Below are 27,628 nucleotides of genomic sequence, written 5' to 3'. Positions count from 1 at the left end.
CACAGTGAAAAATAGCGATGTGCTTACTTTAAACACCGGCGAGAGGTAGTTCTTCAGAAGCCAGAACTTCACTGGTGTTTCGGTGTTCCGCAGAACAGAAAGCATCATAATCCTGTGTAAATGAGCATTGAACCAAATATGAGGCAACTTTCTACTGTTTCAAAGGCTTTAAAACATTTATAAATATGAATTAAGTTTTCCAGTATGAACTATGGAGAATCAAACTGAAATATCTTCAAATATTATGGTTGTTAAAAATGAAGTGTGTAAGAATGTGTTTTACCCAGAAGCCAGTGTGAAGTAGTCCAGTCAGCGAGCTGCTGTGTCACTGTGTGATAAGTATAAGGCCTTCAAAGAGCAAGGGCTGTGCCTGGGAAAATCACCACAGGGCTAAAGGGCACGGGCAAGCACCAGTACATAGCTCAGATAGTTCTGAGGCGTTGTTGTTGTTGTTGTTGTTTGTTTTTGAAACAGGGTTTCCCTGTGTAGCCTTGGCTCTCCTGGACTCACTTTGTAGACCAAGTTGACCTCAAATTCAGAGATCTGCCTGGTCTGCCTCCCTGAGTGTGGGATTACAGGCTGCACCACCACACCTGGCTTGAGGCATTCTTTGTGGTTCTACATTAACTTTGAGAAATATCCTGTGAATTCTAAGTACTATCTCTTTCCCACTGATTTCCTTCTTTTTGCCAAGAAAGATATTCCTTCATGGGAAAAGGAAAATTTACACATTTTTTCTTATTTATCATCTTGTTACATCTGATGCATTTCCTAAACTTAAAGAAAACTATTCTAGATCAAACCAAACTAATGAAATTTAAATATATTTTAAAAATTACATGTAAAAAGGCAAGATGCACCTCAGTGTATACCTTGACACAAGTGTGTACCTTGTTAATATTCAGGTAAGAAGCGCTTACAATAACAATGCCTTTGCTCCTTCCCGGCCTTTGTCAGGTACACAAATACACCCCTGGCTCCGCTGTGAAGGGACGCAAATAGCAAGGAGCAAACAGGAAAAAAGTCCTCTCTCTCTCTCTCTCTCTCTCTCTCTCTCTCTCTCTCCAGTTCATTCTTTCATTCTGCTGGATCCTGAGCTTTGTAATGTGTGACTTTCTGTAAATACTAGAAAACACTCACTTACCTTAGAAAACGTTCATATAAATGGCCAGAAGCAATGGAGAAAATGTTTAGGATGTCGTTTTCCTTTTTGTTATCTCTTTGTAGCCTTTCTGTGAAGCTTGTAAGAAAAACACAGGATGGCGGATTCTTAGTGTGTGTGTATATATATATATATAATATATATATATAAGAACTGTATACATCTAAATAATGTGCATCAAAATAACAACTATTATTTTAAACAAACATCTGCCCTGATAATTATAAGCTATTTATAAAATTTGAGGTTTATGAGCTCTTTTTTAGACATGGAGGAATTCAATTAAACTTTCTCCATTCTCCTTATTAATGTGAATCTTTGTAACTTCCTAGAATGAAGTATAGCCTGCCTGGTCATAACTACTGTACAGAAACTTAAATAGGCCAACAATGTGGAAAGACACCGAACATGGTGAACAGAACTGTTAGTCATGGAGCAACAGGCCTTAAGGGATTAGAATAGAAATGTGAATGTCCCTCACGAGGCACTCTCCCCAAAATGCTATAAAAATGCCTAAAGTAGTTAGACAATGACTCATGGGTAAAGTGCCTGCTCTGCATACATGAGACCGGAGCTGGGATGCCCACTACCCATGGAGAGCAATGGAGCAGGGGTGCCCACTACCCGTGGAGAACAATGGAGCAGGGGTGCCCACTACCCATGGAGAACAATGGAGCTGGGATGCCCACTACCCATGGAGAGCAATGGAGCAGGGGTGCCCACTACCCGTGGAGAGCAATGGAGCAGGGGTGCCCACTACCCGTGGAGAGCAATGGAGCAGGGGTGCCCACTACCCGTGGAGAGCAATGGAGCAGGGGTGCCCACTACCCGTGGAGAGCAATGGAGCAGGGGTGCCCACTACCCGTGGAGAGCAATGGAGCAGGGGTGCCCACTACCCGTGGAGAGCAATGGAACAGGGGTGCCCACTACCCGTGGAGAGCAATGGAGCAGGGGTGCCCACTACCCGTGGAGAACAATGGAGCAGGGGTGCCCACCACCCGTGGAGAGCAATAGAGCAGGGGTGCCCACTACCCGTGGAGAGCAATGGAGCAGGGGTGCCCACTACCCGTGGAGAGCAATGGAGCAGGGGTGCCCACTACCCGTGGAGAGCAATGGAGCAGGGGTGCCCACTACCCGTGGAGAGCAATGGAGCAGGGGTGCCCACTACCCGTGGAGAACAATGGAGCAGGGGTGCCCACCACCCGTGGAGAGCAATGGAGCAGGGGTGCCCACCACCCATGGAGAACAATGGAGCAGGGGTGCCCACTACCCATGGAGAGCAATGGAGCAGGGGTGCCCACTACCCATGGAGAGCAATGGAGCAGGGGTGCTCACTCCCCGTGGAGAACAATGGAGCAGGGGTGCCTACTACCCGTGGAGAGCAATGGAGCAGGGGTGCCCACTACCCATGGAGAGCAATGCAGCAGGGGTGCCCACCACCCGTGGAGAGCAATGGAGCAGGGGTGCCCACTACCCGTGGAGAGCAATGGAGCAGGGGTGCCCACCACCCGTGGGAGAGCAATGGAGCCGGGGTGCCCACTACCCATGGAGAGCAATGGAGCAGCGGTGCCCACTACCCGTGGAGAGCAATGGAGCAGGGGTGCCCACTACCCGTGGAGAGCAATGGAGCAGGGGTGCCCACTACCCGTGGAGAGCAATGGAGCAGGGGTGCCCACTACCCGTGGAGAACATGGTATTGACAGTGTGCCCCTGTGATCCCAGTGTGGGCAAGGGCAGAGAGAGTGAGTCATGGGGATTTGTGGCGAGCAAGTCTGGCAAACAGCAAGCTCTAGTTTCAGTAAGACTAAGTCAGACTGCCATGTGTGTACGTCCATAGTAGACAAGTGATTACGGCTGATGTGAGAGTACCCAGCCCACTGTGGGCGGCATCATTCCCTGCACAGGTGGCCCTGAAAGCCGGGCGAGCCAGCTGCCTGCATTCCTCCATGGCCTCAGCTTCAAGTTACTGCTTGAGTTCCTGCCCTGCCCTCCTTCAGTGACAGTCTGTGAAATAAACCCTTTCCTCCCCAAAATCTTTTGGTTACAGCACACAGAACAAAACTAGAATTCACTCACATTTCTAAAACAGACTTTCAAAGTTCTCAATGAAGTGATCTATAGCAAATGGCTTTATTTGCCAGCCTGTCTTCCTCTCCCCTTGAAGTTTAAGCTGGTGTCCTAGGGGGACCACTCTTCCTCAGATTTCATTCTATGATGCCTGTCTAAGGCCTGCAGGAAAGCATATGACCCAGGTGTGGGCAGTCACCATGCTCAGTTCAGTGTGAGAAACCTGGCGATGGTTTAAGGCTGGATCAACTATGGAACTTTTGTTGGTATTATACGCAAAAAGGTAATTTCTACCTACTGGACAGTAAACCTTTATTTTTAAAGATCTCCCTGGAAATGTAGGAGGCCAAAAAAAGAGCAGAATTAAGAGATGGAGAAAGTTTCCAGACCATGCTCTTCAAATGCCACCACCATGTCTAGTTTAGTATTATTGAATTATACATATATGAACAAAACCTTCTCTTGCCTTCTTTGTGGTGCTGGAGGTGGGGCCCGGGCATCACACTGCAGGCAAGCACTCTACTAATGAATAAACCCAAAACCCTAAGTTAACATGACTCACAAACACCCTGTCACATGCCATGTTACAGCATGATATATGTGTGTGTATACATATCACACACACACAAATACACACCACATATACACACACACCACACATACACACCATACACACACACCAGACACACACACACCAGACACACACACCATACATAGACACACACCACATACACACTACACACACACACACACACCCCAGACACACCACACACACACACACATACACACACCACACATACACCACACACATACCACACACACACCACACCCCCCAGGCCCCCACACATACACACACCACACACACACCACACATACATCACACATACACACACATACACACACCCACACACCCCACAGCTCCTTTCCTGCCAGCTCCAGGTTTCCGTGTTGGCATCTGTCTCTCCAGAGCTCCTCGGAGGGTAGGTCTGTGCTTTATTTTCTTAGATCTTTGCCACCTGAGGGTTTCCTCATTGACCAATCAAGTTATGTCATCAAAATATTTCCAGTTATTGGTAATTACCTTTTAATTGAATCCCACATGCCACTATTTTGGTCAGCAAGGATATCTTCTTTAATTTTATCTGATTTTTTCTTCACCTGGTAAAATGGCAAAGAGAAAACTTAGATTTAATTGATTAATCATAGAGTATGCCGTACAGGGCAAGAGGCCTGTAGAAGCCTAGGAATCCAGGTTCTCTATGAGCACAATGTTAACAATGCAGGTTAACCCTGTGCTGCCCCAGCAGCTGCAGGAACAGCCCCCCCGAGTGAGGAGACCTGGTGGAGCCCGCTGTGCTGGCAAGTCACGTGCGTCCACCTGGGCCTGAGACCTTACCAGCTTACCACAAGACTTGAGCACTGTTTCTCACATAATTCAGACCCTTTTCCCTCTTTGATGTGACAACCCTCCTTCCTGGTGATAGCATCCCGTCTTCAGTCCTGCCGCTGATCACATTTGTAACAAAAACTCTCTATGACTCTGCTGCAACCCCTGCGTTGTTGCTTTCTCCCACACTGTTGAGGAGAATGCTAGTAGCTCTTCCTTTCTCTCTTCCCCCAATTCACATTTTGGTATTTGCAGACACAAATAATATTTCCTAAGCAAAACATAATTCTCTCTCTTGCAGTCTGCTAATTCTTTCCACAAGCATATAAAAGCCAGCCACTAAATTATTTTGTTGCTTTTTAAAATGTTACTTATCTGTGTGTGTGCACACATGTGTATGAGATTGCATGAGTTTATATGTATGCCACATGATGCTAGGTGACCAAGAAGGCAACAGGCATCGGATACCTTTGAACTGGAGTTCCAGGGGTTGTGAGACCAGCTGACGTGGGTGCTGCATTCTAGGCATTGTGAGACCAGCTGACGTGGGTGCTGGAAACAGAGTCCTGCACTTTTGCAAGAGCAGCAAGTGCTTTTAACTGCTGAGTAACGTTGCCATCTCCAGACACTAAGCCCTTAGTCTTGGTATTGTATTGTTCAATTTTAAAGGCCTTTAAAAAACCTTTTTTTTTTTTAGAAATAAAAACCTACCCTAATACCACATACATGCCTAAATCTGCTATGTTTTTTTAATATAGGATTCTATATTTTAAAATGCGTATTATTTACTTAAACACAATCATTTCAGATTTTTTTATCAAGAATTCTTTTTTAAATTTTAATTTATTCAGATTACATCCTGAATATTTGCCAACCTCCCCCCTCCCCCGCCAGTCCTCTGACAAGGAATTCTTATATCTGGAATCTAATCTGAATGTGTCTGGCCTTTTTTGTTTGTTGTTTCTGCTGGTTTTATGTATTTATCTTCTACCATGTGCTGGCTTCTACTTGAAAAACCTGTTTTGCAGTTTACTGTAATCTTATTCCAGAAACATACGGATACTTCTGCCAGGTAGCTGCCAATCACATGAGTGAGGAACTGGCTTATATCAATTCAAGGTTAAGAAGTTCCTGGATTATTTGGTGACACAAATTTGGGCTGATGAGATAATTTATTATGTTTCACCTTTATTCTAATGAAATAATCTAAGAATATACTATTTTACATAGGCTGTGCATTTTAGTGTGTATTAAATTAAACATAAATTACATAAGAATGACCACACAAGTGCTGCATGGCCTGCAGCCTTCCTGGTGGCCAGCAGGGCCTCCTGGTCAGGGCACGTGTGCTTGCCTCCTCCTCACTGAACTCTCAGCCCTGCGTGTCTTCTCTTCCTCACTGTCAGGGCTTTGCTCCTTCAGCCACATTGTTACTAGTTTAATACAGGAACATTGATTCAAAAGAGATGTCCATCATTGTTAAAACCTTTTCTTTTCCCTCCCTCCCTTCCCCCTCCCTTCCTCCCTCCCCTCCTCTTCTGAAGCACAAGACAATGTTACTAGAGTCTAACACAATCCTAGGGGCATCCTTATAGAAGGGAGAAAGGACAGCGAGGGACACAGGCAACTCCTGTAACTCCAGGGTGAGATGCCTCCGGCACCTGCACTCACATTCACAAACAATTAGAAATAATAAATCTTTCACAAAACGGTTCTGTAAGAATTGTTTTTAATAGAAAAAAAAGACACAAAAAGGCTGTGAGGTGGTGAGGGAGAGAGAGGAGGGAACAGGAGACAGAGAAGATATTCAGGAGACAGAGGCAGGAGGATCTCTTTTGAGACCAGCCTGGTCCATACAGCAATTTCTGGACCAGCCATGGCTACATAGTGAGACCTTGTCTCAAAAAACTAAACCAAACCAAACCAAACCAAACCAAACCAAACCAAACCAAACCAAACCAACTCACGCCAAAATGCCTACTCTGCCTAAGAGACAAATGTCACCTTTTCTTTCCAGACTAACTTTTCAACCTGTGCTTCTGGCTTACCCTCAGAGGCTGCTGCACAGCATCATCTGGTTACAGAGAGGAAATGTTATGATATAACAGAATCTAAAAAAACACAAACAAAACCACCAACCCCCCCCAAACCACAACAAAAGAAAACCATTCCTTTCATCTTCAAGTTCCCCTTTCCTTCTTTTCACCGAGTTACAATACAAAATTATAGAAAACAATTCTTTAGTTGATATACAAACAAAATGAAGAGGAAAGCTGCATTTATTAACGTCTCTAAGAGATTCTAGTACCTGTATCTTCAGTATCTTGCTCTTGAAAGTGTTTAAAACAACAGTGACATCGCCTCCTTTGGTCCCTGAGTCTGTTCCTTCATGCCTGAAATAGAAGAACACAAATGTCTATAATTTATTCAAGAAAAGACTATAATTTTGATGATATAAATAATTCCTTTACAATAAAATTGTGTCATATGTTCAATTTATATATACCAAATATTATAATTAAATATTTAATTAAGCTTATTTTAATATAAATTAAAATGATCTAAAGGTATTTATCAAAATTTAACATCCTAATTACTCTTGAAGCTTACACTCTTGCTCATCTTTGCTGCACTGTGACATGGAACTTGCTGCATAGGCCCTGCTGTCACTGCATAGGCCCTGCTGTCACTGCATAGGCCCTGCTGTCACTGCATAGGCCCTGTTGTCACCGTGTTTGCAGTGCTGCCCCTGATGACCTGAGCACTGGGATTCCCAGCATGAGCTACTGTAGCTGGATCACATTACTCTCACCACAAACTAGGCAAAAAAGACACCGTAAACGTGCTAAACCAAACATGGAGAAAATATATTCACTGAATCTACCATTCAAAAGTAGAGAGCAGGCTATACAATATGACAGTCTCAAAAATGAAAAAGATATAATAAAAATTTCAGAGAAGATCCAAATTAATAAAATTAGAGATGGAAAACTGCTAAGGGCACTAGGGCTTGTGCTCACAGATAAGCATCAGGGGTTTCAGGATTGGTAAACACGTGGGGTTGTAAAATCTCAGATCTTTTGTCTGACGTGCTGTAATAACAATTAAAATGAGAGACAGTTCCTAGACTTAAAAGTTTTCAATTCAGAGGGATCCTACTTTCAAAATTTGCCCATACCCACCGTCATTTAACACACCCCAAACTGAAAGGCTCTGTTAAACTCGGCGACCCACAGTCCATGTCTGATGCCCACTTCTGTCACTTCAGTCCTGCCTCACAGCACACGCCATGCACATGACTCCTTAGACTTCTAAAGTGCGGGGCGAGCGTGGCGCCTGACGGACTCCAGAGATTACTTGCCCTATATACTGAGGGAGTCTCTTAGGAGAACTACTTACATAATGGAATTAAAGTTTGCCAAAGAGGAAGAAATTGGAAGTCAAATTAATAGCTCCCTGTTCATCTTACTGTATTTTGGCATGTACTTCCGTGTTTTTCTAGAATGACGTGGGGATCCTTGCACTGTGGTAACCAATGCAGGCCTCTGATGTTCCCACTGTTGGGAGAACTAGAGCAGGGGGCAGGACCCTGCCCAGCAGCTGGTCGCTAGGAAGCAGACAGGATTCCAACGTATACCACACAAATGTCACATTTTAAAATAATGTTTAAACACGTCTAGTTAGGCACTGCTCAGAGACAGTGGCAGTTTTAGTTCATTAACTCACTGTTGGCTGAGACCAAGCTGGAGCCCTGGACGCACTCTGGCAGGGAGGTTCTAGAAGAAACGTCACCTCAGGCCGCGGAGCTGCAGTGATAACGGCTATTACTAAGCTCGCTCTGAGCACTACATTAGGTTCTTTCCCGGTGCCCTAAGACCGTCATTTATGGATGGACACTTATTATCCTATATGTAAACTGAGCCTCGCTAGTCCAGGTCTCCACCATGGCTCCCCAGCCCTGTCAACAGTAGCTACCAGACACAGTGGGACCAACAGCTTAAGGAAAATGGTCAGCTAAGCAGAGGAAACAGACTTCCCTGAGAAGGCACTAAGGCAGGGAAAGAAGCCGCTCCATTTATACTCTCAGAAAGGGTTAAGACTCTGCCCTATCTCAGCAAAGTCTTCCCTACAGATGACAGAAACGACCATGCATCAGAAAATAATTATTGTTTTCCCTAGAATTCTAAATATAAAAATTTAAACTTTTAGAAAGAGAAAGAAAGAAAAAAAAACCCAACAATAACTACTCTGGCTTTTCACTTCTCACCCAAACCCGAGTAACAGGAGACAATGAAGAAGCCTCACACCAGCTCTTCCGTGTTGTTTCTGCTGTGTGACTTTTACAGACAGTGCCTGTGTTAGCGGTAGACTGGACAGTACTGCGCCTGTTCCCGGCTACACGGCCTGAGCCACGGAGAGTGTGCTGGGACGTGTGCTCTTTCCATGGCCACCTCTCTTGCTGCCAGCAGGTGTCAGCTCGTGCATCTCTGTGTTTGTGGACTTGTCTGGTGATCCACTGGGTGGCAGGATTCTTCTGATAACTTTATTGAATGTATCAATAAGGATAATGCCCCCAAAATTTATATGTGGACTCTTCACCAACCCAGTAGGAATTCAGGACTCTCAAGCACACAGTGGAATCCAGCTCCCTCCTCCTCCTCAGCAGGAGACTGAAGGCTTCAGGCAAACTGTAGTCCACCATGGTGGACACGACCATGGTGCATATGACATAATCTTGCTTGGCCTTGTCCCCAGCCTTCCTGCTTTATCAGGCCAGGTGGGGCAGGGGCCCTGTGCAAAGAGCTTGCAGTACTGCCAGCAGCAAACCCTAGGAAGGAAGTGCATCCCACCGGACAGGGACTGCAGCTTCCCCGACAGCTCATGGCTGTATTTGTGTGCACCCATCTCAGCTCACCTGAGGAAAGGAATAAGCCTTTCTCCACACACCAACTAGCCTTAACAGTAACATGCAATATTCAAATTTACTTCTTGGCTGTCATTTATACATTAGGACACTAGAAACTTTCAGGCACTGGAGAAAGGGTAGCAGACTGCTGGTGTTTCTGTATACATGTGTGGAAATGTGGCAGACCCTACGAGAACCCAGTAAATACTGCAGGCATCAGACAGCTAAAACATTTTTTTTCTCACAAATAGTTTGACAATTTCATCTATGTACACAACACATTCTGGTTCCAGCCCTCGTCTCTCTCCACATCTAACAGGATCTCCCGTTCCTCACCTGTCCCTTTCCCAGATTCATGAATTAGGCTTTGTTGTAGGACCCAGATAACTTACCAGGGCACCTGAGACTACTGAGCGGCACCATCCACTGGCACCCAGGGGTCACCTGTGAGCATGCAACTGAAGGCAGGGCCCCCACTTCCCTGAATCAATCAGCAGTGTGCACAGGCTCATTCTCACGTAGAGCCAGCTGTTGAGAGTTCAAGATAAACGTCCCCACAGGCTTGTGCATTTAAATGCTCGGTCCCCACATGGCAGTGCTGCTGGGGAAGATGTCTCTGGAAGCCGTCTGTGAGGGCTTAGAGCCTTGTGCTTCTTCCGGCTGGCTCTCTCTGCTTCGCGTCTGAGGGTGAGTGCTCAGTGCTCTGCTCCAGCAGCTGTGCCTACCGCTAGCTGCCAAGCTTTCCCACCACGATGGACTTCCATCCCTCTGGAGCTATGATCCAAAATAAACCCCTTCTTCCATAAGTCTCTTTGATCATGGTGTTTTATCACAGCAATAGAAAAATAGTGCATGCCCTGACTGGCTCAGGAGATGGTACGCCTCCGCCCTCCGCCCTATCTTCTGCCTCCTCTTCTGCTGCGTTACCTGAACCTTGGAGGAGATAGCATAAACATGTTCCTCAGCTCTTTTTTCTTTTGTGGTGGTGGCTGTTCCCTAGACTCTCTTATAGCTACAGGTCAGGCTGAGAACTAGATTCTGCTGAACAGACAAATACATTTTCATGGGTCCTAGAACTTGAAGGAGAAATGCGCTAATGTTTTGCTAGGGTTTTTTTTTTTTGTTGTTGTTGTTGTTTTTTTATGTTTTTTGACATGTACAACCACGGAGACATGAAGCTCTGCAGAAAATCTAGCAGTTAACTTGCTTAGCTGTCTGGGCGCAGAAAGGCAGCTGTTGTGTATCACGCTAGCAGCAGCTTCTTGTTTTCTTACTCTGAAACCATGGGAAGTAGCAGGTCCTTTTCTCGTTGTGTTCCATGTGCCATTCCCGGGAGCCAGCTCCTAACCCTCTGAGTAGAGTACGGATCTGGAGGGACGGTTGGCTGCTAGTAGTTACTTGAGTTTGTGTCACAGTGGGACAGACATAAAGACTGAGAGACCGGACAGACCCAGATGTTGGGGCTGTCAGATCATCTACACCAAGGCTGAAAGATTTTTGGGTACAGTTTAAAGTCTAGTGCTTTGCAGGCCTTTCCTGGTGCTACATTTGCTAGGGTAGGCTTGATTTTGGGGGCCAGGGCAAAGTTGTGATTATTTCTTAGTATACCAAGCAGAGGATTTCTCCAGGCTGTGCTGCCAGCAGCTGGAGGAGGCGACAGGTTATAAGAATCTGTCCTTCCTGACCTCTTCAATGCATTTTGTTTTATTTATTTCTGGCCACAGTCCTGTGTTAGTATCTCAGTGTTGTGCCTGGACAGCAGTTAAAACCCTATGGAGTGGCTAAGCTCTGAAAAGTCATTCTCTCATCCTGCATACAACCAGATTGAATTTTTAAAGCATTTTAATTACCATTATGGTAATCTGATATGTAACACTAAGCAATTATGTGCATATAAAGTTTAAAGTGGTTTGGATAACTCACCCAACTATTTCATAAATATCTTCAGATTTTCCTTTATGTAGTTTCAGTATCCAGGCACCTGGGTTTGCTTTTAGTTGAAAATACCCCTTTGTAGATGAAAAGGAGAAACTATCAGTTACATTGATAATAATATCCAATTATTCACTAAATATTATATATGAATTAGCTAAGAACGTATGTGGTAGCAGTGGAATGAGAAAGTTCTACAAATGAATTTCAAGGAAGAAGATTTTACAAAAAGCTATAAAACATATGCCTTTTCCCTGCCTTGAGACAGGACTTCACCATGACTGACTGACTCAATTTTTCCTTTTCTTTTTTCCTATCGTGGACTTGCTTTGTAGACCAGGCTGGTCTCAAACTCACAGAGATCCGCCTGCCTCTGCCTCCCTAAGTGCTAGGATTTACAGGGGTACACCACTGCACCTGGCAATTCTTCCAAATTTTAAAAGTAATTTTAAAAGTTGACTCTTATATAAAGAGTCAGCATTAGAGAACTGGAGCGACAGCTCAGTGGGCAATAACACCTGCTGCAGATTAGAGTTTGATTCCTAGCACAGAGGCTGGGCACCTCGCAGCCACATAGATTCCAGCTCCAGGGGGATCTGATGGCATCTCCTGGTCCCTATAGGCACCTGCATATACATGGCAGACACTCATATAGACATATACACAGAAATAGAAATAAAATAAATCTTAAAAAGGTTTAATTTGTTTTCTATTAGCTGTTCAACAATTTGAGAGTCACGAGGTCTTTATCTTCACTATCAGGAAAACATAAGAAATCCCACGAAGATGTTAAATTGCATTAATTCAGTATTTAGAATACTTACAAGATTGGCCATCACTATCGTGTCAACTAAGGCAGGCGAGCTCTTTGTGCCCAGCGTGACCTGCAGGCCCTGCGGGGGCTGCTCTGTGGTCACATCAAAGCAGTGGCCCTCAAGCAGCAGGTGCTCCAGCTCATACTCTGCTGTAACGACCTTCTCAGTCTGGAAAGAAACACGTTAGTTTCTGTGTATTACAAATCACAAGAATATACATTTTGTAATGAATAAAAGTAATGATTTCTCAATAAAACAATACCCTTTGGTTTATAACCTCAAGTCTTCCTTTAACATATGACTGAACTGTTAATTCACCAGTTTCTGCAAGACAAAAGATCAGGATTTTTCTTTCCCATACCAAGTCTTTTCTAACTTCATGATATATTTACTAGTAACAGCAAGTAGGAAGGAAGGACGCCTGCCTGGGTGGTCTATAATTAGTAGCATCCAGAGCTCTCTTTAAGGCAGGCTTATCACCTACTGGCTTTTTGGTAATTAAGAAATTAATGTTTATGATTTAAGTACAAGTAAGTGCCATTTATTTAAAAATTAAAATTAAGCTTTCCATAGCAGAGCAAAGTAGATAGAAGAGAAAGCACCTATAGATGAAACATTCATATAAACATGAACACATTTGAACTTTTGTGGGCTAATTCAAGCAGTTACGTATAGCTCACGTTCTGATTAAACATGGTTTTCTTGTAATCAATGTCTCCATCAGGCTATCTGAGACCAGTCGGTCTGTGGTACTCTGCTGTGTTTTGACTCCTAAGAAGCCGGGACAATAAGGATATCTACATCATTGTGTCTGCCATTCGTAAAGACATTTTTTAAAGGCTTGGGTATTTCAACTGTTTTTTTTTCTTTGTAAATATTGTATTTTAGGGAAAGGACTTTTTCTATCCCTTACATGCACAGCATGATCAAATATGAATGTAAACAAACAGTACATGATTTTTACAGTTTAGAAGTTTGCTAAGCAAAATATAGCAGATGACGTTTGATCTTTGAAAACACAACAGGAGGGTTTCAATGCCATAGCTCGATGCTTAGAAGCATTTTCAGCAGTCTCTGGGAGCATGCCACACTGCCTGGCCCTTTCTCCTTGGTGTCACTATCTCAGCAGTGATTGGGGTGCTGTGTGTCGCATCTCGCTGCCCCTGGTACACGACTCTTTGTAGCTATCACTTGCTTATCCAATGCCAAGGTTCTTAGCTATTTGTGGTTGTTACTCTAGTGATGAACTTCATATACGAAGTATATACAAAACCCTTAGAGCAACATTATTTTTATTTAATTAATTAAGTTATTCACTTTATACCCAGATAGCAGCTTCCCATCCCTGCTCCCTTCCAGTCTTCCCCTCCCCTCCCCCCACTCACCCCTCCTCCCCTTCTCCTCCTCCCATGTATATCAACCAGCCCTGGCATATCAAGTCAGAAACTTTTTAAGTTGAAGACATTCAGAGGGAGAAAGTTAGTTAAAATTAAAAGAATGATGTTCCTTTTGCTCTTGCAGGAAGAAACATTCATACACATGTACTCTAGTCACTTTTGAATTTCTTGCTATGTAGCTCAGGTTGGTCAGGAACTTAAAACAATCTTTCTGCCACCGTCTTCAAAATGCTGAGATTACAAGTGTGCCCATGGTCGACTCAGTTTTGTATTTCTGCTCTTACCTAAATTTCCTTTCTACTCTAGTAAATGGCTCTACACATTATTTGAAAAAGCTCTGGGATAGTTACAGATTCTTTAAATATTATATTACACAACAGGAATAAAGGAGTCAGAAAGGTAACACCAAAACTAATAAAGACCCTCCCCTTATTCACTGCATTTATCATGACCCGGGACCTTGCTGTCGGACTGCAGAGTTGCAGCTATCACCCACCAGCCGTAGGAAGGCCGTGAGACTGGCTACTACGCACTGCTAAACTCAGTGTCTACAAAAGACAAGCTTGCTACCATCAAGCAGGAATTTTATTTCTCAGCTTTTACTTGTACCACTGCCAGCTTGTCACTGTTTTGGTTGGGATCCTTACGGTTATAGTAACAATTCACATTGTTTACTCTCCTCATGAGACTCCCAAGACCTTTGGCTTTTCCTTTTCCACATTCCTTTCCACATTTTATTATTTTGTATCTTACTCTGTACTTAGCGTAAAGGCTGGTGTGGGTGATGACTACAGCACAGCTGTAGGCTTCTTTCAGGGGAGAGCCAGATCATAGAGGAAACCCCACAAATCCACATGACAGGGTCAGCAGAAACTTCACTACAACGAGGTCTTTAGGCCAAAGGCACATGAGACAACACGTGCCAGACTCTTAACGTTCTCTCTGCAGGGGCACCCTATGCCCTCTTCTATAAGGAAGATGACAAATACAAAGCTACAGATAGTTTTGAAGGAAGACAATAAGGACCATTTCTCCCAATTTCAGGCAACCTCTTTCAAAGTGTTTGTATGTTAGTTTGTTCCTGAAAACTTTTGCATTTCAATATTTTGAAAGATTCAATATGTTAACATATCATCCCACAGATTAATCCAGACAGTCTCAGGAAGTCTGCACCACACACACCTCAACATCAGATAACTTAAGGGGCAATAAGAGACAGGAGGAAAAGAGAGGGGGTGAAAAAAAGAAAGGGAGGAAATGGTCCAAGAGCCGAAAGCTGGATAGCAGCTGTGTTGCTGAAGGGAAGGGCAGAGACCACCGTGCGGAGGACAGCCTCCAACACAAGAGCAATCCCAGAGCCATCACCCAGCAGATCTGCAAGTCAACTAGACTGGACTCTTGGGGTCTGCACACTACAGGTCTGTGAAACTCTTTCTTGGAACTCAATCAAAATCCTGGTAAAACACCATTTAGAAAAGATCCCTGCTCCAATCAATTTGTTGCTTGCAATGGATGCAGTTGTACTGATAAGGATAAACACAGCTTTATGGTGCAAGGATAGAAAAAGAATTTTCAAGTAAATAAAATGTCACACGTACACAGAAAAATGGACTTAAAACAAAAATTATTCCAAAGAGTTTAAAGAAGATAAATTCATGATGATTAAGGGAACAGCATATCACAAGAATGCTGTAATTCTTAAAATATATAAACTGAGCATTGGTGTACTCAATTTAATAAAACCAACAGTAAGTCCTGAAACAGACAGATGGATCTCCACACAGTAACAACGACTTCAGTGTCACACTGTTACCAACAGACAGGTTGTCCAGACAAACACAGGCAAGCATCAACAGGAAACAAACATTATTGGAGCTTACAGACATCTGCAGGAAATGCCACTCATAAGCCTTCTTTCCAGAAGCTCACAAAAAATAGTCTTTAAAACACATCAGTAACAATGCAATAACACTAGAAGCCAACAGGATGAAAACTATAGAAAACGCACAAGCCCATGGAAACTGAGGAGCATATACTCCTCAGAATATGGGAAGACATAAAAAACAAAAACAAAAAAACAAAAAAACAAACAAATAAAAAAAACCAGGAGAGGAATTAAAAATTCTTAGAACTGGATGAAAATGAACATATAGAAGATACAGCGAAAGCAGTTTAATGAGGGAAGAAAGCTCATAACAGTATATGCCTATATTAAAAAAAGAAATTTCACATAAATTAATGAGGAATGTTAAGCTTTAGGAGTCTTAGGAAAACAAAAAAGTAAGACAACCCTAATCAGTAGATAGGAAGAAATAATAAAGAACAAGTTAGAAATTAATGAATTTGAAATGAAAAGAACAATACAAAGAATAAATAAAATATAGTTCCTTCTTGAAAAAGAAATAAACAGGATTGACAAACTATTAGTGAAACTAACCAAACCAGAGAGAAAGATACAAATTAGAAATGAAAAAACCCAAACATGTACACAGACACCAATGAAATCCAGAGTATCACTTGAATGTACTTTGAAGACCTATCCTGGGAACTCCAGAAGTGGACAGACTTACAGACACACATGACCTGCTGAAGGGAGATGAACACAGACACCTCACAGAGCTGTACAGATTGGAGTGAGCTTTAAAGTCTCCCGGCTGAAACTCGGAGCCCAGATGGTTGTGAGTTCCACCAGTCCTTAGAAGGACACTAGTGCTCCTCAAACTATTCCATAAAACAGAAAAGGGAATGGTGGTTCCCACTCACATTTTATGAGTCCAGTATTACACTGATACCAAAACTGGAGATGGCCACAAGAAAGAAAGCCACGCACCAGTCTCTGATGAACATGATGCAAGGATTCGTAGCAAAACAGTTACCAGTTGAATTTAGCTACACATGGAAAAGGCCATTCACAGTCACATGATCTGAGCTCAACAAATACAGAGAAGAGCTTTGATAGAGCCGAGCGCTTCATAATGAAGACCCCGAAGACACGTGGAAGAGCAGGAACATAGCTCACCATGATGAGGTCTCTAGAGAACAAATCTCTATTCAACATTATATCAACTGGGGGGAAACTGAAACATATTTACTAAAATCAGGGAGAGAAGCCACTCCACTTCTAATTCAATGCTTCTCACTGAAGTCTTAGCAAGAGCAATAAGACAAGAGAAAAAGGTATACAAATAGAAAAGAAAAAGACAAATGATCTTTATTTACAGACAACATGATCCTATATATAAAAAACCTTACAGAATGCCCAGAAAGCCCTTAGATTTCACAAATACTTTCAGAAAAACTGTTGACTATAAAAATCAACACAAAAGTTCAGTTAATTTCATATGTACCACCAATAATCTTGTTAGGAAAGAAATCAGGAAAAGAGTCCCAATTACAATAGCCTTAAAAATGCCTAGCAATTCACACAACCAAGTAGGTGGGTTTTGCAAACACATAATTAAAACGTACAAAAGGTTTATTTACACATGTCCACAGGTAAGTGTGCCTAAGGAGGAACTGTTGTGGAGGGAGAGAGCTGATGCTCACAAGTTGTTTTCTGGCCTCTATACATGCACTGTGGCATATGTTTCCCCCACCACCCCAACAAACACACAGAATGTAAAATTAAAAGAATAAAACAAGTTCATTCAACTTCCTAAATATCCAAATTTGCATCATTTTTTGTAAATTGTAAAATTATGTATACACCAAAGAAATATTTTAATAAACATAATTTATTACTAGTAAATGCTGGCTTTGCATCCCATTTTATAGTCCATGGTCGCAGGCTCACGTACAATTTCTTCATGGATGGGAAGTTTAAGATGTCCTGGCAAAGACAACCCAAAATGAAACCAACACAGCTCTGGCCACCTGCTTTTGACAACTACACCAAAACATGCACTACAGAAAAGACAGCAGCCTCTTCAACAAATGGTAATGAGAAAATCAGGTCTTCTCTTCACAAAAAAAAAAAAAACAAAGTTAAAAAGGATCAAGGTCTGTACTGTGAGGGTCAACACCCTGAAAGTGATGACCCAGAGTGTGGGAAGAAGGCCAGCAGGACAGACACTGCGCGTGACGACGCCAGAACTCAGGGCTTATGGTCAGGTCTGACACACAGGACTGGATGGGATGAGAAACGCTGCACAAAGGGAGCGATTCACCGAAAGGACACGATCTTCACTAACTATACAACTTATGGGGGATTAAGGTCCAAAATAAAGAATTGGCAAAAACTAAACAATAGCATCAGTAAACAGGCTGATGAGAGAAGTACGCACTACTCAATAGAGAAGTACAAATGGCCAATAAACAAAAAATGTTCAATATTCTAGCCATGGAAAATGCAAATAAAAACTATGACTGATGTTCTATTTTACCCCAGTAAAAATGCTCTCATCTAGAAAGCAAACTACAAATGCTGCTGGGAAAGCTGGGGCAGGGACACATAGGCACTGCTGTGGGAAAGTAAACTGAGGAGCTACTCTGTAAATTACTGGGAAGATTCCTCAAGACACTCAGCGGAGAGCCCACGTGACCCAGCTCCTGAGTAGACAAGAGCACGGGCGGATCTGAGCATCTGCATTTCGGCGGCACTACTCCTGATGCAACTTTACATGGTCACGGGCTATGGAGTCAATCTATGTATTCCTCCACAGATGAATGGTAAGACGAGAGCGATGAACAAGAATACGATCATGCCATTTGAAGGTAAATGGATGGCACTGGAAATCATGTTAGGCAAAATAAATTAGGCTCACAGACATAAGTTTGTTTTTTCTCTTTGTGGTTTCTAGATTTTCTGTAGGCACATACAAAAATTATATATATATATATATATATATATACACACACACATATATATATGTGTGTGTGTGTTTATATATCTGAGGGTGTTTATTTCTAGATTACACAATAGATATCTTTGAATAAAAATGTCCTTATGACATTTTTTACCATGTAGAGTGAATATATGCTAATAAAAAGGTAAACCATTCTCTTCCTTCTCTCTCATGGACGGTGAGCACAGGCGAGGAGAGTTCTCAGTGTTTACGTTTCAGAGGTAACACTGGAAGTGACGGGAAGCAGAGGTACGTAGCCTCTGCCCACCATGTTGCTTCTGGCTTTCTGGCTTAATATCTGTGCAGACTGATTTCTCTACCTATGAGCTGCACACGTCAAAATGTGTTCTGAGTGAAACTTCTAGAAGTTAAACTCGCCAAGCAAAGTAGGTACTATATTCTGTCAGTCTATACTGCCATATTCCATCTCCAAACGGTCTACACTGTTTATCTCCACTGCAAGAGTGTGGCAGATCACAATAAGAACGGTGAGGGCAGCTACAAACATGCAAAGGGAGAAGCTGAATTTGGAAGTGAGGTAAATATAAAAATCAAGGAAAAAGACCATATTGAGACCTGGTTATGAGAATGTTGATATCCATGCGTAACTGCTCACTGACTAACTGCTGCCTTGACAGACAAGGGTTTGTCCTGTGACTGCTCACTGACTGACTGCAGCCTTGACAGACAAGGGTTTGTCCTGTGACTGCTCACTGACTAACTGCAGCCATGACAGACAAGGGTTTGTCCTGTGACTGCTCACTGACTGACTGCAGCCTTGACAGACAAGGGTTTGTCCTGTGACTGCTCACTGACTGACTGCAGCCATGACAGACAAGGGTTTGTCCTGTGACTGCTCACTGATTGACTGCAGCCATGACAGACAAGGGTTTGTCCTGTGACTGCTCACTGACTGACTGCAGCCTTGACAGACAAGGGTTTGTCGTATGACTGCTCACTGACTGACTGCAGCCTTGACAGACAAGGGTTTGTCCTGTGACTGCTCACTGACTGACTGCAGCCTTGACAGACAAAGGTTTGTCCTGTGACTGCTCACTGACTGACTGCAGCCTTGACAGACAAAGGTTTGTCCTGTGACTGCTCACTGACTGACTGCAGCCATGACAGACAAGGGTTTGTCTTCTTCCTTCCCACAATGACTTACATCTTTTAAGTTAATATTATCGAGGTCATAGTTGCTGTGCACGGTCTCAACCAGCCATCCTTCTGGGGTGATCATGTTGAGAGTGAGCAGGTATGACTCCGGGATGTCCAGGAATTTTGCCACTGGACCACGAGAAGGACTGTTGTTGGCCCCTAACATCAGCTCTGGTTCCATAACGAAGCGGTAAAAGCTGTTAATAAAACACAAAACTATTGTGACTAAATTAAAATGAGATTATTTATTCCTCAAATATTTTAAAACTGCCAATGGCTTAATAAATATAACTATAAAAACATAAATGTAACTATAGTCCTAAAAAGTCAAATATATACTGTAAGACACAAAAGGTGAGATTATTTTATATGATTATGTATTGTATGAACATAATTAGAATTTCCTTAAAATACAGTGAAGTGTATGCACTCTATCTGTACCATTTTTGCCTTCCCTCACATTTGTTCAGTCTACATTTTGGCTGTTTTATTAGCTCATATCACTACAAAAAGAGAAATGAGAGGCAGAAAATAAGTAAAATTCAAGAGAAAAATCTGATACCAATTTTAGAAGTTCAACTAAAATCAAACAAATGAAGTGGAATCAAATGCACCTGCTTAGTAGATCATTAGACATAAGTATAGTTTTTTTCTATTTTAGCTCCATCCTTCAATAGACTCATAAAGGAATTAATCATTTTGAAGAATAGTGTGAGCCAATATCAGGAACATAAAAATGATTGTTTCAGTTCTCTAATGTATTTTTCAATCCTGTTAAGCTCAATCTCATATTGTGAGTTCTACAATTTTCACTATTCAACTGCTATTTTGATTTTTCTTAAGAAAGATGGTCTTTGAATTAAGAATAAAAATCGTGTGAGCTCTGCTGCAGCCCTCAACGCTCAGTAGATGAGAAGGGGAGCACGGAGAAGGGCTGTGAGGCTCGTCTGGTTGTTGTGGTGCTGGGGGACTGAGGACTGCGGTCCTCCTCGGTGGTTACCTGCTGCTAAGGCATCTCTCGCACACTTCCCCAGACCCCAGCAAGGGGCAGAGAGGGGAAGAGCAGGGTGAGGACCAGCCTGCTTACCTTCTGTTGCAGAAGTTAGTCACCTAATTTGGCCATATTTTGTTCCTGAAAAAAAGGCACTAGAGCCACCCTTACACTGCAGGAGAGTTTACACAGAACGGTGACAGTACCCTCTGGAAGGAGACATGGAGGAAGCCACACTCAAACTACAGAAGAGAAGGCACAAAGAGACACGAGGGGGAAGAGCCGTGGAGCAGACACAGGGCGCAGGGCGCCAAACACAGCACAAATGTTAGGGAAGTTTTTTTTTTCCTAGAAATGAACTTTCTCTAGAATTTAGTAAAAATAATTTCAGTGGCAAAGAAAAAATATTGAAGAGAAATGCAGTGAGGCTGCAGTGAAGGAGAGGTACAAGGAGCCATTAGTCTGGTAAAGGTAGAGGGGAAAAAAGGACGGAAAAAAAATCAATATTCTAGGCCATAGAAAGTCAAGGGAGCAATTTTTTTCCAAGTAGGGTTTCTCTGTGTATCCTTGGCTGTCTTGGAATTCACTCTGTAGTCTAGGCTGGCCTTGAACTCAGAGATATCTGCCTGCCTCTGCCTCCCGAGTGCTGGGACTAAAGGTATACCACAACTACCTGGCAAGGGAGCAATTTTAAAACAAGATTTACTTATACTCTGGGTATCGATGTGCTTGATGGTGGTGCACACGTGCATGCAGTGCCTGAGGATGTCAGCGCCCTGGAGCTGCAGTTGTAGAGTGCTGTGAGCTGCCACGTCGGTGCTGGGAATCAAACTCCTGTCCTGCGCGAGGGCACCAAGTACTTTTCAATGCGGAGCCATGTCTCCGGCCCTGAGACATCTGTGTATGTTTAGGGTCTGTGCATGCCCCTAACAGTGCACACATGGAAATCACAGCACACTGCGGGGTCGTTTCTCTCTTTCCTTCATGTGGATCCCGGGGGTCAAAGTCAGTTGATAAGGTTTGGTGGCAAACACCTTGACTTCAAGGCTTAAAAATCTGAACTAGACCGTGGGAACGGAGGGCAGAGAAGGGAGCATGGGGTTAGGATCGGGAGGAAACGTGTGTGAGAACCCAGCAGACATGGCTTTCCTTCTGCTCATACACACAGAAGACAAGAGAATGTAGCCAAGGAGATTCTTAGTCACTACCTTCTCAGCTCTGAGAAAAATCAGACAATATTTACTAAAAAGGAAGAACTAAGAACAAACCTGTAAACTGTCTGACTGACATGTGCTACAGAGTGAGCTTACAGTAAGCCAGAGGATTAGTCCGTGCCATCTACTGTGTGTGCGAACAGCAGCTGCAGCTGGAGACAGGTCTCCTCCTCCTACAGCTGTCCTGCTCCTCCGCCCCAGACTTAATATTACTAATCTTTATTTTTAACTATTTTAAACACACACACACACACACACACACACACACACACGCACACATGCACACACACACATGCACACACACGCGCACATGCACGTACACACACACACACACACACACACACACACGCACACACGCACGCACACAGACACTCATGTGCACACATGCATGTACCATGAGTTTAATACCCACAGAGGCCAGCAGAGAACAGATGCACTGCAGCTAGGTTCATGGACAGTTGGAAGTTGCCAGACAAGGCTGCTAGGAGCTGAGTCAGATTCTTTGTGGAGCAGCAAGCTCTCTGAACCGCTGAGATATTTCTCCTCCCTTATTATTTTTTTCTTCTTTGAAACGCATTCCAAGCTTTATAGTGATATTCTTAAGGGCAGGACCCACGGGATAGACCTTTCAATTAGTAACTAATGTATTTAATGACTTTGATCATTAAAAGGTATGTGATGAATTTGAAATAAGAAAGAAAAAATGAACAGCCTAAAAAGTAAATGAACTATAAAACCAGTGTCAGTCAAGGGGTCAATGGATAAGGTCTAAATTACCTTTTTAATTTTCCACATTTTCCATTTTAATTGCCTTCCAAGCATTAAAAAAATCCTTGTTAAAAATGACAGTTATTCATAATAGTGCATAATATATAAAGTACAACATTCTTGAAACAACCTAGAGATTAGCTGAATTACAGTTCTCTGTCAGGTGTGCATGCACGGTTAGAGCTCAGTAATTATGGCCAAGGGAAACACACAAGTGACCCTTACAAAGTGCCAGAGGATAGCGAACACTGCCAGAAGTGATCACAATGGCAGTGCTTCTGTTGCAAACAGAGAAAGGATGTGTTTGTCAGGTGTTATCCACAGGCACAGCATTGATCTGTGCCACTGACAGATTAATACTCCGTTCGTCTAATACTTCTAAACAATAAATGTGATGATGTGAGAAAGAACATCTTGAAATGTAGATCTCAAAGTGTTGATAATATAGTTAACCCCAAAACTTTTGAATTCACTGATTCCCCCCTTGAAACACTTCTCAATAAATACTCCTAAATCAAATTTCTAAAAACGCCTATAAACAACAATACCACTTCTGCCATGACGGAGATGACTTAGTGTGATGGCAGTTAGGGAGGGACACACAGGGCTGGCCACCAGCAGAGCCTCCCCTCCTGCACTCAGCCCCTCAGCCCCACTCACCTGTCTAGCGGGGGTTCTGACAGCTTGCCTCTGCAGTTCATGAACAGCTTTATCCTCACGTTCACAATCTTTCCAAGCACCTATTTAAAAAGCCCATATTGATTTTCAAATGACATAATAGTTAACGCTTACTGAGCACACATATGCACCATGCACTGCATAAGCAATTCACATGCACTGTCACATTTAACCCTCAAACACCCTCCACACCTTTGCATACGTCAGGTGCAGAGACTGACCTGCCCACGACCACAGGAAGTTACAGAAGAGGCTGACATTCAAACAACTCTAAGACACTAATGCTTTGATTAAAATAACTTCCTTTCAGAGTTCTAAAATTTCCTTACCAGTGAAGGAGCAACATAATTACTAGAGCCTTGATTTGCAAAGGCAAAGTGGTAGCCTCACAATACTGCCTAGGATTCTCTGATTGCTTTAGAATTCCACGCTGAATCTAAAAGAGATATAGAGAGTTCTAGGCTCCATACAGATGGCCTACTCTTTCTTTTCACTTCATTGTCACTAAATCAGTAAGAAGTGGGAGAAAATTAATTTTGATCTCCCTCATCTCTATCCAGGCAACAAATCACAGATGATTCAAAGCTGTTAATCAACAAAAAATACTGATAAAGATAGAAACAAAAACATACACATAACACAGAGAATAGTTACAACAGATAGAGTGTGTTTGAGAGCTCTGTGACTTAGGTCATTTTCTGTCACTCATATTTGCTGCTGTGAGGTCATGGGGATCACTTGTTTTTCCCCCTCAAAAGTTAGGTCAATACTATACAGCTAAGTCAGCCATCTGACTACACAGAATAAGTGACAAGAGAAGCTAGAAACTTCAGATAATTCAATAAAATATTATTTATAAATATACTATTTTATAAAGTAAAAATTAAATTACTCAAAAATAAAGCATGCTATTATTATCAAAGGAATAGAGTGACAGGTAATTCCTTTCTTATCTCTATAATTTTACATTTATTATTTATAATTTCTATATTGACATGTATCTTAAACATAAAATAATATTTTCTTTTGAATAATGATTCTTCATGGGATCAGAGAAGTTGTATACTAAAAATCAAGGATGATCTGAGCTCTGTACTTCAAGAAGCTTATGTGCGAAGGGTTAACATGCTATGAAAATGCTGAATCAACCACGGAGTTAACTGTGCTGCTTATCCTCTGAGACAACATCAACGTCCAAGAGTGTCATCTATACTAATGAATACACTCATGAGAAGTATTTACAATAAATTCCCTTAGTGTGATCTATTGTCTGAGCAGCTACAACATGGAATTCTGAGGAGCACATGCCAGTGTCAGCTCTCTCCACCGTTAGCATTGTCCATTAGACTTCCTGTGTATACTCTGGCCTCTTTCCAGAAGGAGCTTCCAATCCTGAGAAGATTTATTTCTTTAAGCAGTTTTTTGCTATTATAGTTACATCATTTCCCCTTCCATTTCCTCTCTGCAGGCCCTTCCACATATGCCCCTCCCAACACCATGTTCTCTTCCAAATTCATGCCTCACTTCCTTTCCATTTTGTTACACACACATATGTACACACACAGATATGTACACACACAGATATGTACACACACAGATATGTACACACACAGATATGTACACACACAGATATGTACGCACATAGATATGTACACACACAGATATGTACGCACACAGATATGTACGCACACAGATATGTACACACACAGATATGTACACACACAGATATGTACGTACACAGATATGTACGCACACAGATATGTACGTACACAGAGAGAGCCTGCTCAGTCCATATCTTCCTTGTATGTGTTCTTAGGGTTGACCATTTGCTATTGACAACAAACTGGTATGCTCTTCCATATTTCTCCTGCTCTCAGCATTCCTTAGTTGCCTTTAGTCCTTCCCTCCCTCCTTTACCCCTCCCTCTTTCCCTCCTCCCTCCCTCCCTCTCCCTCCCTCCCTCCTCCCTCTCTCCCTCCTCCCTCTCTCTTTCTTCCCTCTTTCCTCCCTCCCTCTCTCCTTCCCTCCTTCTCTCACTTCCTCTCCATCCTTCTACCTCAGGCAGGGCATGGCAATGCAGCCCAGTAGGGCTATAAATGGCAACTTCATACTTAAGTCAAAATCCCAGGCCAGATGTCCCTCCGTTTTCATCCTTACGAAAGGCTGCTGGACAGTTTCCAGCCGCTCACTATTACTACTGCCGGTCACTTGTGCGACTTCCGGCCTGTTCCCCCCTTTTGCTGACAGTAGTGCATGGATGGCCTCTGAACTACGACAGTGACCTTAGATTCCAGGCAGTCTGCAGCAGCCTGGGGAGCTTCTGAGCGACTGCTACATGGCATAGTGCCTTCCACCTGTGGTTTTGGTCCTGGCTAAAGGAACCAAGGAGACTGGACATGGACGTGATCTCTATGTCCGTCCGCCCTGAGCTCTCCTGCTTGGCCAGCATCACCTACTGCCCGTCAAGTTTCACCTACATAGATGTGAACAGCAGCTTCTCCAGAAGGGACCAGTGCTGACGTGGGAAGACAGGTCTTTGATTTGCTCAGTCTGCCGTGACAAAATGCCACAGACTGAGTGGCTCAAACTATAGAAATCTATTTTCTCACGGTTCTGGAGGCTGAGAAGTCCAACTCCAAGACCAAGAGGTCTATTTATTTGGCTTCTGTGGGTACTCTCTGTCAAGTTATTATGCTTGCCTGACCTCTCTGTGTGCTCAAGGAGATAGAAGGATGGAGAGATAATGGGGGAGATACAGAATTCCTCTCTCTCCACAGATACTATGACTAGAGTCCCTTCCTTATGACCTCACTTAAGAATTCGTTTCCTCACAGTCACACTGACAGGCAGAACTTGGAGATCATGACAGCGCTCTTCATGTGCCACAGCATCACACTGTGGGGACCAGCAGCTCAGCCCCAGCAAGTTCTTAAGCACTGCAGCAAGACCCGTGCACAGCTCCCTACTACACACTGACACACATGTATTTCATACATGTGTGGCCTGAAATGTCAGATGGTGTGAAGAGCTGAGAAGAGCACAGACATGAGTACGTAAGTTTGAGATGAGAAGGTGCAGTCTGTCTTACAGCCAGTAACTGCGCCATCTTCTGAGCTTCTCTTGTCAAAGGATCCACAATGGCAGTGACATCAAAGAACGTGTCTTTCTCTGGAGGGTTTATCTTTATAACACTGGAGCAACACAAATGAGACAAACACAGTAGGTTACGTTTATGCAAACACATCCATAATTGTGATTTTAGCTACATACATTCTTATGGGTTGCTTACTTTCCCTTTTTAAAAAAAATTCTGATTATTTCACATAATAAAATACAGATTTTAAATCTGTGTGATACATTTTAAGGTTATAAAGAACTTGAGAAATATGTAACATTTTATAAATATGCAATTAAAATATACTGGTGTGTACTCCTTTAATCCCAGCACTCAGGAGGCAGAGGCAGGCAGATCGTTGTAAGTTTGAGGCTAGCCTGGTCTACAAAGTGAGTCTAGGATAGCCAAGGCTACACAGAGAAACCTTGTCTTGAAATATCCAAAACAAACAAACAAACAAACAAACTTCAAAGAATGAGACTACTATAGTAAAATTTCTGATAGTTTTTCATAGATTGCATTATGTGAAAAATGAAACCATTATGTTTTTTGCTAGGTGAATATATTAGCTTAGATCTGAGAATTAACACTTTTAACTAGTTTGGTATTATATAAGACCAATATACAATACAGGGAAATGAGAAACAAATACACTCAAAATCATCATAATTTATTTAGATTGCAGCCTCCTCTCTTCACCACCTTCCCTCCTGTATTTTCCCTTCAGTCTTCCAGTGATATAAATCATAAATTAAGAGATGGACCTAATTTAAAGGAAATGGAAACAAACTGGCCAATGGGAGATATTAATATGTGTGCTTTTAAGTTACAGATTATGCTAACTTAATTACTGCTTTAATAACAGTCACATAAAAGCATTTTCTTTTTACTATTATATATTTTTTAATTTGTTCACTTTACATCCCAATTGTATCCTCCTCCCCCATCTCCTCCTGGTCTCCTCCCTCACCTCTCACACCCTTCCCCTAGTTCTCAGAAAGGGGAGCCCTCCTCCCCATCATCTGATCCCAGACTATCAAGTCTCATCTGGACTGCCTGTATCCTCTTCCTTTGTGGACTAGGCTCCCCAGCCAAGGGGACGTGATCAATGAGGGGGCAGCAGAGCCCATGTCAGAGGCAGCCCCTACTCCCCATATTATGGGGTTCACATGGAGACTGTGTTGCCTATTGACC

At 42.8% G+C, this 27,628-nt stretch overlaps 1 protein-coding gene across 1 annotated transcript in view; it reads right to left on the bottom strand.

The window, feature by feature from the left end:
* The window catches only part of UGGT2 (UDP-glucose glycoprotein glucosyltransferase 2), a 129,634-nt gene that overhangs the window by 18,588 nt on the left and 83,418 nt on the right, over nt 1-27,628 (bottom strand). The window contains exons 25-33 of the mRNA XM_084767599.1: nt 26,408-26,510; nt 23,302-23,381; nt 19,676-19,865; nt 12,279-12,437; nt 11,446-11,531; nt 6,925-7,009; nt 4,311-4,387; nt 1,145-1,240; nt 28-112 (exon numbers count right to left, since the gene is read on the bottom strand). Of these exons, the coding sequence (XP_084623725.1) occupies nt 28-112; nt 1,145-1,240; nt 4,311-4,387; nt 6,925-7,009; nt 11,446-11,531; nt 12,279-12,437; nt 19,676-19,865; nt 23,302-23,381; nt 26,408-26,510 (961 nt within the window). The remainder of the gene's footprint in view (nt 1-27; nt 113-1,144; nt 1,241-4,310; nt 4,388-6,924; nt 7,010-11,445; nt 11,532-12,278; nt 12,438-19,675; nt 19,866-23,301; nt 23,382-26,407; nt 26,511-27,628) is intronic.

The sequence above is a fragment of the Acomys minous genome, assembly GCF_964271855.1.
Source record: "Acomys minous genome assembly, chromosome: 18".
Classification (NCBI taxonomy): domain Eukaryota; kingdom Metazoa; phylum Chordata; class Mammalia; order Rodentia; family Muridae; genus Acomys; species Acomys minous.
Note: the sequence above shows the minus strand (reverse complement) of the source record. Positions and strands in the feature narration are given on the sequence as shown.